Here is a 15,621-nt window from a genome sequence, read left to right as displayed (position 1 = left end):
CATAAATCGATAACTTCTACTATAATAACGAAATCTAAATAAAAAAAAAACAATTTTCAAAAAAAGTATCAGATGTACTTTGGTTTAATATTTGTTTTTTTTTTAAACTGTATTTTACAAAATACAAATATGTAGCACAATTGGCGGACTTAATGTTAGAAGCATTATCTACCAGTCATACATTGGGTTGATGGTTGATTAATTTTTAATTAAAGCTGGTTAACCAAGCAAATACACCTATATGGGGAGTGAACTTATATAGGATCGTTGGAATATCTGGACTTCATCGAACAGAACAATAGTATCCTAAATAACGAGCTCGTATAATAAAGATGTAGATGAAGAAACAGACAGGTCGCTAGCTCATTGCCTATAAGAAAAATCCTTTATTTACGTTATTAGCCTTTCTCTTGATCGAATTTTAAAATCTGTACGAAAGAGAAATAGCTGGTACATATAGGTTTTCTTCGCCAGACCAGCATGAAACATTGCACTATCCCCTTAGTCGACTTTTGTTGGTCTTTTGTTAAACTGCCGAGAATCACACCGGCACGATATTCGAGACTCAATATAAATTGTGATATCCTTTACAGTTGTGACTTTTCTTTGAAAACAAGTACGCCTTCATCACACCCCTAGTCTGAGTAGCCGTCTTATGTTAATGCGAGGGTAGTCACGCCACCGCTCGATACGCTGACCACAACCTCTCTTAACTCGACCCGTTCCTAACTCGACACGAATTAATTTACTTACATGATAAAAATATATACTGCCCATCTATAAAATAAATAACCTATATTTAATTAAATTTTAAATAAATTATAATTACTTATTGTAGTGCAATTAACACACAACTTACAAAGATTAGATTATTAAAGAATGTAAGCTTAGTAGAAATTAATTGTATTGTTATAGTTTACTGAAAATCAAGACTTTGATTAGTTAAGTGTATCTTCAAAGATACTACTCAAACAAAAAAAAATCACTCAAGTTATAAATAAGAATAACCCATCTAATGCAATTCATATTTATCGGTTAGAGAATAAATTTTGTGCTTCAACTATATATAAGTGATGTTATTACTGTCATTATTTTATTTGTTAACAACATCCAACATTGTTATAATTTATGTAGTCAATATGGAATGAGTCTTATTAGGAATAAGCCATGACCGAACATGGCTGGCTCTAGAACTCCTAAGAAATTACTATTGAAATTCGATAATTATATATCACTCGAATTCAGAAAAAGATCACAAAAATCTATTAATTAAAAAATGTTCATTAAATACATAAAATTATGTAATAAAAGTAGCTTTTTAGCTGCTGTTTTGCTAGCTGTTTTTATGACATTTGAAGTATTTCATTGACTGTATTATACTTAATGAACATTTGATGAATTTATTTATATTGAATTTTTATTGATTTTTTTTAAATATTATTATTAGAAACTGAAATATTTAAAATACATGTATATAATTCCAGCGCCTTGAGAGGTAGAATATGTCTGCACAAAAACTGTAGATAATTACCTATATAATTAACACAATAAATGATTATGATACAAACTTTAGATTTAGAAGTGTACGAAACTGGAATTAGGAACCAATGCTTTCGTTTCTTGGATAGTGAAGGTAGCATTAGGAGATTTGCCGAAATGAACATCTTGAACGAAAAAGGCATCATTGCGCATGTGCGAAGTCGTTGGCAAAAACTAGTTTTTTAACATAAATGCCGGTTTTACTTAGAAATATCCTTTAGTCACCGAGACTCTATATAAAATAGTATCATGTAAATTGTGTGGTTTTATTTAAAATTCAATAAATGAAATAACTTGGCGACCAAATTTCGAGTGAGTTTTCGTAGTAACGATCACGATACGGCTCCCTGCTCTACGTCGTCTTTTACGTGACTTCATGACATTGCTCCTTACTCCTTAGACTGTTTGTAGTGATAAAATTTCATATATAATTACTGTACAGTTGCTTAATCCCATGAATGCGCAATACAATATCCATTTTTCTGTCATCGTGGAAACTTCAGACTGTCTTAGTGCTGCTCACACTGTCGTAAAGAACATTAATAATAATAATAATAATAAAGCCTTTAATTCCGAACTATAGACATTTTACAAAATTAAAATAAGGTATTTAAAACTAAAATCTTCATTAAACTACAAAAGGTCTCTCAGTTCAGTGTGCCTTATGGCAAAGGCCTCCTCCAACTCTTTCCACTGCTTTCTGTCTGCTGCCACTCTTGTCCAGAGGGGACCTAGAGTCAATTTCAGGTCATCCTCCCATCTTCTCTTTTTACGACCTCGACCCCTGATGCCATCCCTTGGGTACCAGATTGTCACCTGTTTGCTCCATTTCTCCTTTTTACACCTGAGCATATGTCCAGTCCATCTCCATTTAAGTTGATCGATACGGACCAGGATATCTGTTAATTTCGTTTTGTTTCTGATGTCTGTACCTCTTACTTTATCTTTAAGTTTCAATCCTAACATGCTCCTCTCCATACTTCTTTGACATCTTGCGAGTTTATCTCTATGGACTTTTGTCAAAGCCCAGGTTTCGCAGCCATATGTAATGCAAGGCAGAATACAGGTATCAAAGGTCTTCTTCTTGATTTTAATGGGTATGTCTTTGCTTTTTGTGATTTCTTTCAAAGTCCAGTATGTTTTCCATCCTGTTGCAATTCTCTTTTCTATTTCTTTCGACATCTGGTCATTTGGTGAGATTATCTGGCCGAGATATACATATTCTTCTACATATTCCAATTTCTGGCCTTTAACTGTTATGTCTACGGGAATCGAATTAGTCATCATCTTAGTCTTGCTGGAGTTCATCTCTAGGCCCACATCTTTACTTTTATCTGCTAGGGTTTGTATCATGGACTCCAGTAAATTTGGATCTTCTTCCAATAGGACCAGGTCATCTGCAAATCTAAGATGATTCAATCGTGATCCATTTATGTTTAGACCTAGATGTTCCCAGTCTAACTCCCTGAACATTTGTTCGAGCACTGCTGTGAACAGCTTTGGTGAAAGAGGGTCACCTTGCCTGACACCTCTTTTTATGGCAAAAGCATCTCCTATAGATTCCAGTCTTATCCTGCCTTTACTTTCACTATAAATATTTTTGATGATGTTGATGTAGGCGTGATGGATACCCTGCTCTTTTAGGCTTCGCCATACGACTTCATGTCTGAGGCTGTCAAAAGCCTTGGCGTAGTCTATAAAGGCAATGTAAATGGTTTTGTTATATTCATTATATTTTTCTATAAGCTGTTTTATAGTGTGAATATGGTCTATTGTACTGAAATCTTTCCTGAACCCCGCTTGTTCCACAGGCTGATTTTCGTCTAGTTTGCCTGATATTCTGTCCAAGATGATTTTGGCGAAAACTTTATATACATTTGAAATGAGAGATATAGGTCTGTAATTTCCGATATCGTCTTTTGGACCTTTCTTGTAAAGGAGTATTATATGGGATTCTGCCCATTGGCTAGGGATGATACCGGTATGTAGAATCTCGTTAAAGATTTTTCTAAGTAGCGGGCTTAGTTCTGTGATTGTCCCTCTCATGAGTTCATTTGTGATCTTGTCAGGGCCGGGTGCTTTGTCCATTTTTTGGCTTTTTATAGCTTTTTCTACTTCCGATACTAGTATTTCTGGAATGTCTTCATTATCTTCAGTTTCGTGCTTCTGTTTGTATCCACTATTGTGTGTGTCAAGGCTTGATCGATTTGAGTATAGAAACCGATAATAATTAGTTGCTATATTTTGGATTGAGCTTCGAGTAGTAGCTAGTAGTTCTTTTTCTTTGTCTCTCAACTTTGGTATCCATTCTTTTCCCTTTTCACGAAGTTCTTTGAGCGCTTTCTTCGTGCCTCCAGTTTTACTAATGTGATTTTCTAATACTTTATTTCTCCTGATTTTTCTGTCTTTCCTCATATTTTCACGAATCTGTTTGCTAAGGTTAGGTATTTTTTTTTGGTTCTCCTTTTTATCCTTTTTAGCTAATAAGTTCTTTCTGTCATCAATTAGTTTTAACGTTCTTTCACTTAAAAAGTTTTCTTTACTCTTGTTTGTTTGTTTTGCTGTCTGTGCCTTAAGTTTACTCTCTATTTTTTTATATTTTTCATTTAGGTCCATATTTGAATTAACAGCTTCCATCAGGTCTTTTATGGTGTTGTCTGTGTTTCTTTGTATGTTATTTGTTTGCATATTTTTCATATGACGTCTAGGAGCTTTTGGACATCTTTCATTAAGACAGCTTCGTACCATACGATGGTTTGTGTTGAAATTTAGTTTCTTTATTATATCCGTGTCACTAAATACCCTAGCTTTGTTGGTTATTATGTAGTCGATTTCATTTCTAACCTTTCCGTCTGGAGATATCCATGTCCATTTATTCTTGGGTTTTTTGCGGAAGATGGAATTTAGAAGAGTTAAGTTTTGCTCAAGAAGGAACTCTACTAGTTTTTCTCCATTTTTACTTCTTTTGCCTCTTCCATATTTTCCTATTATATTTTCTTCTCCAGGTATTTGAACGCCCACTTGGGCATTGAAATCCCCCATGAGCACGAGATTATTTTCGGAATATTTTTCGGTAGCTTCACGTAATTTGTTATAAAATTTGTCGATCTCTGTTTTTGTTGCTAGCTCTGTCGGCGAGTAGACTTGAATAATTGTCCATTTTTTTCTGTACTCTGGTAAGTTAATATGAATCACCGCTATCCTGTCCGATATTCCTTCAAAACCAATTATCTGGCTTTTGAGTTTTGACTTTACTAGGAATCCAACCCCTCTGTGCCCAGCGACTTCGCCTTTGAAGAACATAATATAGTTATTTCGCTCTTCTATTCCTTCTCCTATTCTCCGCATCTCGCTTATGCCTAAGATGTCCCACTTGAGGTTTTCAATAGCTAACTCTAGCTCATGTAAACTTTCTGGTGTTCTCAAGGTCCGTGTGTTTAATGTACATATGTATAAACTGCTTCGTGTTAGTTTCTCTTTTTGGATATTTGATTTTGTTAGTTTTTGGATATTTGATTTTGTAAGTTGATATGTTGAAGGGTGGTGGTCGGCTTCCCCCACGGTGACCGGCCGGATTGGGGGACTAAACATTGGAGTTTTTCTTGTATCTATGTTTGTTGTTGCATCTGTTTGTTGATTCCGGTCCGAGTCCGAGGAGGCCTTTATTCGTTTTTTTGCATCTCCGACATCGAGGTGGATCTTTCACGCGTTACAAATGTGAGTATGCCTCGCTTCAGTACTTCCTTATTTGTACTTGGGGACTGCGTTTCAATTTTTTCATTCTTCGTATTTGACTTTTTCTGAGATGGAGTGGGAGTGTTTGGGGATCCTGTTTGTGTTTCTCTCTTCCTCTTTTCGCGGTTAGAGTTCATTGGTTTTTTAACAATTAGCTTATCGTATTTTATAAACGCTATATTTCCATTTTTTCTTTCTGCTTCCAATTGTAGCTTAAGTTGTTTGCGTATTGTCAGAACTTCTTTAGGGTAGTCCTCATTGACAAACACATTTGCAGGAAGGTTGCGTTTGTTTTTCAGGATAAGATGTTTTTTCCAAGATGTGGTTAAGGATATTATAATTGGTCGGTTCTTTTCAGAATTTGTTCCGATTCTGTGGATGTTGCTTATTTCTTGACTATCTATATGTGTTCCCGAAACTTCTAAAATTTCCTTCACAAAGTCCACCAACTCTAATTCTGTTTTTCCCTTTTCTTCAATGCCGAAAAAAACGAGGTTTTTCATACGTTTTTCCTTCTCTAAAATAGATATTTTTTGTTCCAAGTTACTGACTCTAGTTTTGAGGTTGCTGTTTTCTTCTGTTAATACTTTTAACTTATCGTCTAGGGCCTCCATTACATTTTTTGTTATTGCTGTTGTCAATGTTATTGTTTGTTCTTTAAACTTTTCGTTTAATTTAGAGAGTAAAATTTCCATTTGTTTTTCCATCTTTTTTGGGTAATTTGGTTTTTTAAAGTGGTATCACTATGGTGTGTGGTAATCCTTTTGCTGCGTTGGCAACACTCTTTGCAAATGTCAGCTGTCACTGTCAAGTGGCATTGACAGATTAATTTGGTTGGCACTACCTGTAATCTTGATGTTTATGGTGTGTGATTAACTTTGAGGTTATGTCGATCACAACTTTGTTTAAACACAATCACCAAACAGCTTATAATCCACTGTGATTTTTCGATAAAATACTATTCTTGTTTGATCTTCTGAAGATTTCACTGTAGTATGCGTTTGATTTTTCACTTTTTGCACTGATTTTACGAAAATATTTACGGAGCTCACTCTTATACGTGTTAACACTTTCGTCACCGGAACCGGAAAAAGAACATTACATGTATTTAAAATTGCAGTATTTAAAATCCTCGATGACGAAAACTAAAAGTTAAGGCTTCTGCCTTAACTTTTAGTTTTCGTCATCGAGGCATTGTCTTAAATTCATATTTACTGGGGTTTGGGGCCTGCCTGGGTCCAAAAATGACTTGAAGTGTAGAAATCAGATATTTATAGGAAGCGAAGGTGAACCTTTAACGTAAATGAGTAATACCTACCCGAAAGTTTCGAGGCATACAAAGTCGGATAAAGGCTAATTTTAAACATAATTTGACGTCATTGTTTACGCGCAAACACCATGAAAGAGTGAGGTGTCATTACCTCAAACAATTTATGTGAAACCGAAACCGTCTATAAATTGTTAGCTATTCATACCGCATGCTAATCTCTAGGGCGAACTAAAGAGAAAATTCTCTATGGGAAACTTTCTATTGTTACGCACAGCTGTTGTGAAAATAAAATTAATACAGCCAAGTTTTCCGGGAGTTAAATATGGGTTAGATAAGACGAATGTGTATTGGGTTACAATTTGTGTCCTCGTAGAGCGGTCGTGATATATCAATATTTGAGTCTTATTAGAAGTCTGACTTACTTAGTTGTGAAAAAGTTAAAGGTCTGTAAGAAGAAGAGTAGTTAAAAATAAGTTCATAATGTGTACGAGTATGGTGGGGATTTTCAGAATTTTTGCAAACATATTTTTCACTAACTCAACAATATTTTTCACTAACTTAAAGTTTCAGCGGAATATGTGTAACGACTGTAAATGTGTGTTGTAATGATTATGTCGCTCCCATCAAAATGCTTGTTTCTCCATTTTGAAGGAAGGAGGAAAATATAGTAGAAATTAATTCTTTGTAAAACTTACCCGCCATTGCTGTGCGTTGATTTATCGGAGTCATTCCCATCAGTCATTTTCTTTGGTGCAATTTTTTCCATTTTCTCCGCCGCTGGTGTCGATACATTGGAACTCTGCACCTCCACTTCAGGTTCCCCCTTGACGAGAGTTTCTGTCATTTTCTCAGCCTCCGTAACAATACTTTTCTGCTTTTCATTAACAACGACCACTATTGGCTCTACATCTTTTTTAATTGCGTCCAGAACTTTCTCTTTTACCTCTTTAGGTTCTTCAATAGGAGTAATGATACTGTCCACAATTTTACTAGCTTCAGAACGAATTTCTGCAGCCATTTTATCGTTTTGTTGCACCGCTTGGTCTTTTATATCACTGAATTTAGCCGCCATTACATCTTTAGCCTCATTGGCCTCCTTTATATCAGTTTTCGTTTTATCGGCAACACTTTTGAATGTACTTTTAGTTTCTTTTATTGTTTTAGAAGTTGATGCCAAAATATTTTCAGTGGACACTTCAGGTTCTTTTAAAATTTCGTCAATTTTGTGTCTGACTCTTTCTAAGTGTGGGTTATTGAAAGGTGGCTGCAATGGTTTTAGTTTAACGTTGTCGTCTAAAAACATTGCAGCAGCAGATTTCCCCGGTTTGGTTTGCTTCTTATCGTCTAGTTTATCTTTTTCTATCTCTTTTTCTTTTTCAGATTCTTTCTCAGATTCTTTGTTAATTTCCTTAATTTTTTCTTTGCTCTTTTCTTTCTCTTTGCTTTTGTCTTTATCTTTATCATCTGCAACATCTTTTGTATCTGTTTTGATAGTTTCGGTTTCCTTCTCTTCTTTGGGAGCCAAGGAATCTCTTGAACTTAATCTCTCAAATATTCCTTTTTCTCTCGCCTTTTCAAAAGCTGCTGGCAACTGATTGGTAACGGTTGTTACAACTTCGAGAGGCTGTGATGTGATTGCTGCAGTAGTCATAGAAACTACGCTCTTTTTTGTCAGAATGACTAATTCACCTTTATCGTTTGTAATTTTATCATACTGTGTCTCGTTGTCTTGTTTTGCAACTTCTTCCACAGTAGTAGTAGTAGTATCAGCTGTTTTCCTAGCACTTGTTTTATTTTCCTTCTTTTTGTTTTCGCTTTTCTGAGGTGATATTTTTTCTTTGCTTACCCCTGATTTAAGAGATTTTCTGTCATCTTGTTTAGGGTTATCCTTTTTCGCTCCAACTTCGTTAAGCTTACTTGTTGAATGAGCTTTAGCAGTCAAGTCTCTTTTGCTATCTCGTTTTTGAAGTAGCGGTGGTTTGTCAACTAGTGTTCTAGTACTTGGAGTTCTAGTCAAACTTTTCATACTATTTGTTCTATTCATAGGTTTTTTGGGCTCAGGCTTGGTTGGAGATACTGTAGTTTTATGAGTCGTCTTTGTGCTTGTTGCCCTAGTGATAGGTTTGGTGGGTGATTTTGTGGTAGGTTTTAAAACGGATTTAGTATTAGCTTTACGTTTGTCAGGGCTAGTGTCTCTGCTCACAGTTCTGCTAGGCTGTCTAGAATTTAATCTAGATGTAACAGGTGTATTTCCAGCAGTTTTCACAGACTTTCTGACCACCGGTGAGGGTTTGGTTGGTGTTTTGGCAGATTTGGGTTTCAGATCTTCAACTGGACTTTTATTTGGCGTGCCTACGATTGGGGACAGGCGTTTGGCATTTATAGACTTGTTTGCTGGAGGTGGACCATTTCGTCCTGGCGAAATTGGTGGCTTTCCTTTTATATGTGCCGGAGCAATGTTTAAATGTTGAGTGCTTTTACTTATAACACGTTTATCATGAGCTTGGCTTCCAACTTTTATAGTTTCATGAATACTACTAGTGCTATTAGATATGAATCTTTGATTTTTGTTCAAATTATTTTCTGGCGAGTATCTGGAATTAGACCTGTCTCTCCAATTGTTAGTTCTCGCAGGTGAGACAGAACTTTGTCGCTTAGGTATTTTAGAGTGTTTTGGAGATCCATCATTAGATTGCGGTTGGGACCTTGAGACGGATCTGATTCTTGATTTGTGTGTTACCTGTTTTGGCATGCCATCGTCCCCATTAATAAATTCTTCGCTACCAGCTGGTATATTCTGAAAATGTAATATAGCTGATGGGGAATTCGATCTAGATCTGAAACTAATTTTGTTCGGTGAACTACTTCTAGATGTAGCGCGGGAACAAACAACACTTCTGATTGCATCACTCTTTGCATTCTTTTCTGTAAGTCCCATTTCTTTTAATAACGCTTCCTCTTCTTCTTTCCTTTTTCTTTCAGCTTCTGCTTCGTGCTTTTCTCTGTTGAGTTCACTTAATTCTCTTACTTCTTCTATGTTTTCTTTAAGGAAATTCCTAGGGGAATGCGGTCTTGAAGACAGATTCAGTATCGGCGGGGGCAGAGCGGCAGCTTGTGCCATTTTGTCTATTCTAGGCAAGGAGTTAGTTCTTCTTCGTGGAGGAGAGTTGGCTCTGGAATTCGCCGCAGAAGTTCTTGGCGTGTTATGTCTTGTAGAGCTTTCCTTGAAGCCGCGACCTTAGGGACACCATTAAAATTATCAACACTTCATGAAACAGTTGTAAATTTGAACTATAGTAAATTTTTGCATTAGACGATCAGGATGAATATAACTGTTAATTAAATTTCAACATCTGCTTCTTACAATTACATTGAATTAGAATATGCTTTATTTAATAAGAGAAAACTTGCTAATTAAGAAATGTTTATACTTGAGTAAGTAGTATTTGAACCACCTATTGATCGACAAATAAATTAATAAAACCTTACCTTTGAAAGGCGAGACTCTGCCCGGACGAATTTCCACGGGAAGTGATCTCGGGCTGGACGGCCGTGACACTGTCGGCGTCTCAGCGATGATCGCGAACGACGACTCTCGCTTCCTTTTTGACGTTGGCACCACTCTGGAGAGTAAGAATTGTATTGAAAATTATCTGTTTGAAGAAATGCTAATTAGTACTTTTAACTGCATATCAAGTTACGCTACAACTGAAACTGTATTACGCGGAAATAGAAAAGATTTTTTTGTGAATTGGGGTAGATTGATATTCTGTTGACCGTCTTTTTAGGACATATATGTGGGAGAAGTTTTGTTTTTTGTTTTTATTTAAATCCTTTTTGTTAGCTGACCTCTTACTTATTTTTACGTTGGTAACATTAAGAGATTAGAATAGTAAGTCTGTGGTACGATGTAAGACGTTATAAGATGTGTTTTAAGAAGTCCAATAAAATAAGAAGATTTACGATATAATTCCACACTGTTTTACTTTCATTCCCACATATATTATACTATATCTCCTGTATAAAAGAAAAGATGCCGACTGATTGAATATCAACACACAGCTTGCGCTGTTGGGTTTATTGATTTAAAATTTGACATGTTCCCTCACCACCCGTTAACCACATAATGGTCAACGGGTGGTGAGGGAATTTTTCGAAATTCTCTCCGGGACGAATATTACGAGACTTGTAGATGAGCGCGGGAGAAGCTACGGACTTACTTTACTTAATTGTTAAAGAAAAATTAAGGGTTCTTTTGATTTTACTAAGAGTTCGTATAGTAGAAAATGTTAACCGCTTAGATATAAAGCTGAATCAAAAGCTATTTGTTTATCCTTTTCGTAGGTTACAGACCTCGTCCACATTTATTTGAATTACAAGTTAATGGAATTGAGTAAACTTCTGCAGTTATAGCAGTTGAATTTTTCAGTTCAACAGTCCTGCCTTAAAGAGTAAGTATACATCTTCAACATCGTACTTTAATACCTTAGATATAGTTCCTTGTCATGTATTTTGTAATATCGTCACTGACTTGCAAATCATCAACAAAGGCGGAATGAGGAAATACGCCTCAAATTACAAAATGGCCGACAGATTGATTGATTGAACACTTCGGTTTCGGAATAAAGGTTGTATGGTTCAATGGTACTCGAAACTATAACGTTGCATTTTACAAGAGTTAAACTTTCGCTGAAGCATAATAAGAAATGTTGGGACTGCCCTATTTATAAGAAATTAATATCAATTTTATTTAAACAGTTGGTAAGTAAGTGAGTATATGGTTTATCGTTCACTTAAAGAGTACATTGGTGTTATGCAGGCAACCAGTTGAACCTAAAAACTTTGTCAAATCTTTCCTGGAATAATACATATAGATAATTAATATCTGTAATAAATTATCTCATCATCATTTCAGCCATAGGACCTCTCTGAACATAGGCCAACAAATTGTAGATTTCAGCATAATTCATGATAAATTTTATTATATTTTTTTTTATGTTCGTATCAATACCGTGGTTACAACAAGAATGACTCGCCTTGGGAAAGGACAATTTTCAATTTATCCCTACCTTTACAATACAAAAATAAAGTTGCCCAGTCATAATAAACTTCTAGAGAAATATTCAAACCAAAAACAATAATTTTCAAGTAATTTATATTCTGATACATGAATATTAAACCAAATTATAATATTACAAAATCTAACAGACGTGGCCTGCGTCCCCGCGGACTTCAGACCACATCGTTGTCCATCTCGCGGGGGTCGTCCTACGCTGCGCTTAATATACGTAGGTACGTAATATGCTTGCTTAATTAGGAGAAAAAGAGGGAAATAATATAAAGCTTACAATAATACAGCTTAGCTATGATTCTTTGTTGGATGTTTCTATCACCACTGGTAGATATGGGAATATATTTCTTCTAAAACATTTACAGAAAGGATAACTTGTCGAAATTATTTGCACAAAAGTTTTTGAGAGCACGACATTATTACAGAACGATCTATGCGTAAAAGTACTTTTTATGCAGATTTCAAAACAATAAAGGAATCTTATCCAAAATATCTGACAATTTTTAACAAAAATATGGCCACGTTATGTGACGAGCGTGTCGACAACTACGCATCGCAACTATCACTAACAATTGAAAGAAAAATATCAACCAATACCTAAACGGTTGGAAAGAAATTTAATTTCTCGAGAACATAACAAAGTTTCATGGAAATGTATTGAAGGAATAAAGAACTAACATTGCGCCAATTTCCGCCGACAATCAGCCTTTACAATGCGCATGTTTATTTTTATTTGAACTGTTACTAGAAAATTAATTCAATTATTCAAAGTGTAACTTCATAAATTAAGACTCTACTATATGTTAATTTTTCATACCAAATTACTTTGATTTCATTTGTTAATGATGATACTTTGGCTGTTAGTAAAATTTTGCCCGGTGAAATATGATCTTTTGTATCATTTGATAGTGATAGAAAAAATTAATAGATTTGTCAAACTCTTACAAATCACTATGATAAATCTATACTTCCATAAATTTCAATACTAATATAATTTATGCCAAAGTGTATCAGTCCGTGTCGTGTGGAACTTAAGGACCACTCGATTTCTTTTCCATGGATTTCGTAAAAGGCGACTAAGGGAACTGGCGCATATTCGTCTAATGCAAGCGTTCATGCTAGTCTGGAAGCGAAAAAAAAACACAGTATTTGTAAGCTGCTTCTATTTCTGTTCATATTGTAAAATCCAATCAAGGGAAAGGATCTTGGAACTCTTCTTTTAGGCGATATCTGAACCTAACCTAAGAGGCCCTACAGTCTTTCCAAGACTGTGTTGGCTCTTTCTACGTAGAGACACATTCAAGGGAGTTCCATTTAACACATTAAATACGTAATTTTATGACGAAAGATTAAAAAAATAAAACAGTAGGGCAACAAACTTTTCGATCTGGATAATCGCCAAGTAAATCTATGTTGATTACAGTTGATGATGTTAGGGTTCATGACATTTGATATAGTGATGTGGCGAGTGAATCATGTACGACTTACGAAGTTAGGGAGAGTATGACGAAGACTTGCGTGATGTGTAAGACTCATATTAAAGTACCTCTTATAGTTAACACACACATTTTTAAGTATATTTTTTACATACATACATATAATCACGTCTATATCCATTGCGGGGTAGACAGAGCTAACAGTCTTGAAAATACTGATAGGCCACATTGAGCTTAATGATTGAATTGAGATTCAAATAGTGACAAGTTGCTAGACCGTCGCCTAAAAGAAGAATCCCAAGTTTATAAGCCTTTCCCTTAGTCGCTTTTTACGACATCCATGGGTACAAGATGGAGTGGTCCTATTCCTTTTTTTTATTGGTGCCGGGAACCACACGCCACTTTTACTTAAATGAAATAAGGCAGGCTGCCAAACAATAAAACATCCATAAATGTTGCAGGTTACCTTTATTTTGGGTTTAAACCGACTTTAAAAAAAGAAAGAGATTCTCTCAATAAGACCGTATTTTTTAGTCGCATAAACTCTAGAAAATTATAAAATCAAAACGCATCTTGTATAAAAACTCAGTCTAACTAAGTATACTTTTTGCTTAGTGACTGTTAAATTATAATGTCCATATACATAGCTGTAAGTTTTCATAGTTTTAGAAAACCATAGCAAACTATAATAGTTTTTGCTTCGTATCAAGTTTGGGTCATGATGACTTTGACATTGACATTGTTATTAGCTCCTTCGCGTAATTTCCGTCAAATCGACGACAGGAAGTGAGGCCCTGACCTTCGGAAGGCTGACGAGTGACCAGAGGCTACCATTAGTTTTGTTTAGATGCTAACTTCTATCCTGATGATGTTCGGTTCCTGGTATTTTGGAATAGGAACGTCTCAGCATCTCTTTTCAGCAGATGTCGTTAAAGGCGATTTAAGTAATGGCAGGGCATGATGAGAAATTAACTTTTTCCGATTGGCCTGGATATTGGATGTTTATCTACATAAGTATTTAGTATAAAATGCTGAGTTAGTATCGCGTAACACGTAATACAAGTTTCGAACTTACTTCGAGGCTAACTCAATCTGTGAACTCTGTGCCGTATATTTTTAATAATAATGATAGAATTGAGTTTCAAATAGTGACAGGTTTCGAATAATGATAGAATTGAGTTTTAAATGGTGGCTAGCCCATCGCCTAAAAGAAGAATCCCTAGTTCGCCCATTCCTTAGTCGCCTTTTACGATATCCATGGGTAAGAGAGGGACTGGTCCTATTCTTTTTTCATAGATAAAATTACACGGTATTTATATTCAGATCACATAAAATAATAATAAAAGAAATTCCATTAGGAACGCAGATGTTTGAAGTATTTTTTAAAGATGCTACCGTTCATCGAAATTAAACAATTTAACATGAATTTTGAAAACAGGCTCGTTGATGTCTTTTTCTTGTTTAAACTTAGTAATCATCAATTTGAATGACTGAAGTTTAATGACATTTTAGTTACAAAATTTATAGCATGATCCGAGCTGGGTTAGGTTTTCCAAGTATCTTTGAATAATGTGTTTCAGTTCCTTTTTCTGATGAAAACTTAGTTAACTTTGGACCAATTAACCTTCATTACATTCTTAACAAAAATACATAGAAATATACATAAAAGCAAAATCAGCAACAAAACAAACAAAAGTCTTTCAAGACAGCTGGCACTGTCTACCCCGCAAGCGATATAGACGAGATGGGCAAACAACCTCTCACTGTTTGAATCTCAATCCATCAGTCATGCTGAACGTGGCCTTTCAGTCTTTTCAAGACTGTTGGCTCTACCCCGTAAGGAATAAAGACATGACATGCATGTTAAAAAAATATCAGTGATATCTTTATGTGAATTACTTCTAATAACTCGAATTCGTAAATGTATAGTTTTAAGGATAAAACCTCGGTGCGTGAGCGGCAAATCTGGGCCATGCGAACATTTGACGCATTTCATATCGCTCGTACGTGACCTATATTCGAGTCGTTTGGTGTAATTAATTTGATTAATATTGTTTTTTTTTCAGAATGTTTACAGTTTGGTCCGCCATTGCGCTTTGGTCTACAAGACAAGTAATGTTTAGCTAGATGGCTGAAGAAGGAACTGAGACTCAGAAATAGTTAATGGATAATTTGATGTCCTTTTTTGCTATTGAAATTTTTATCAGTGGAATCTTGTAATTATTATTTTTGTCGTTAAGTTATTTATGATTTGAGTGTGAGTCTTACAACAATATAATAAATAATAATTTACGAGAATCACAAGTTTATAAGCTAACGCTTAACGCTATTCTAAATCAACAATAACTTGTTGATTTAGAATCTGCTTTGAAAACGCAGCAGCTTAAAAGAATGAATGAAATATTTATTTGAAATAAATGTTTTTTCTTCTCTAACTGGCCAGCAACAAAAACTTATTCTCTACGCTGGTGTGAAAACTTTTCATGTAAGGAGATGTACCGTGTGATCCTTGCCTTATTCTTAAGTGCACATACAGACAAAGGGTTCCAAATTTTCAAAGAAAGCGCAAA

At 35.2% G+C, this 15,621-nt stretch overlaps 1 protein-coding gene across 2 annotated transcripts in view; it reads right to left on the bottom strand.

Moving 5' to 3' along the window:
* The window catches only part of LOC106130404 (protein stum), a 57,196-nt gene that overhangs the window by 19,255 nt on the left and 22,320 nt on the right, over window positions 1-15,621 (bottom strand). For both annotated transcript variants that reach the window (XR_009657431.1, XM_060951996.1), the window contains exons 2-3: window positions 10,034-10,167; window positions 7,240-9,781 (exon numbers count right to left, since the gene is read on the bottom strand). Coding sequence is in view for 1 of the 2 variants with exons in the window: in XM_060951996.1 (XP_060807979.1) it covers window positions 7,240-9,781; window positions 10,034-10,167 (2,676 nt within the window). In the remaining variant the exon portion in view is untranslated. The remainder of the gene's footprint in view (window positions 1-7,239; window positions 9,782-10,033; window positions 10,168-15,621) is intronic.

This window comes from Amyelois transitella, chromosome 27, assembly GCF_032362555.1.
Source record: "Amyelois transitella isolate CPQ chromosome 27, ilAmyTran1.1, whole genome shotgun sequence".
Taxonomy (NCBI): Eukaryota; Metazoa; Arthropoda; class Insecta; order Lepidoptera; family Pyralidae; genus Amyelois; species Amyelois transitella.
This window is presented reverse-complemented; position numbering and strand designations above follow the sequence as displayed.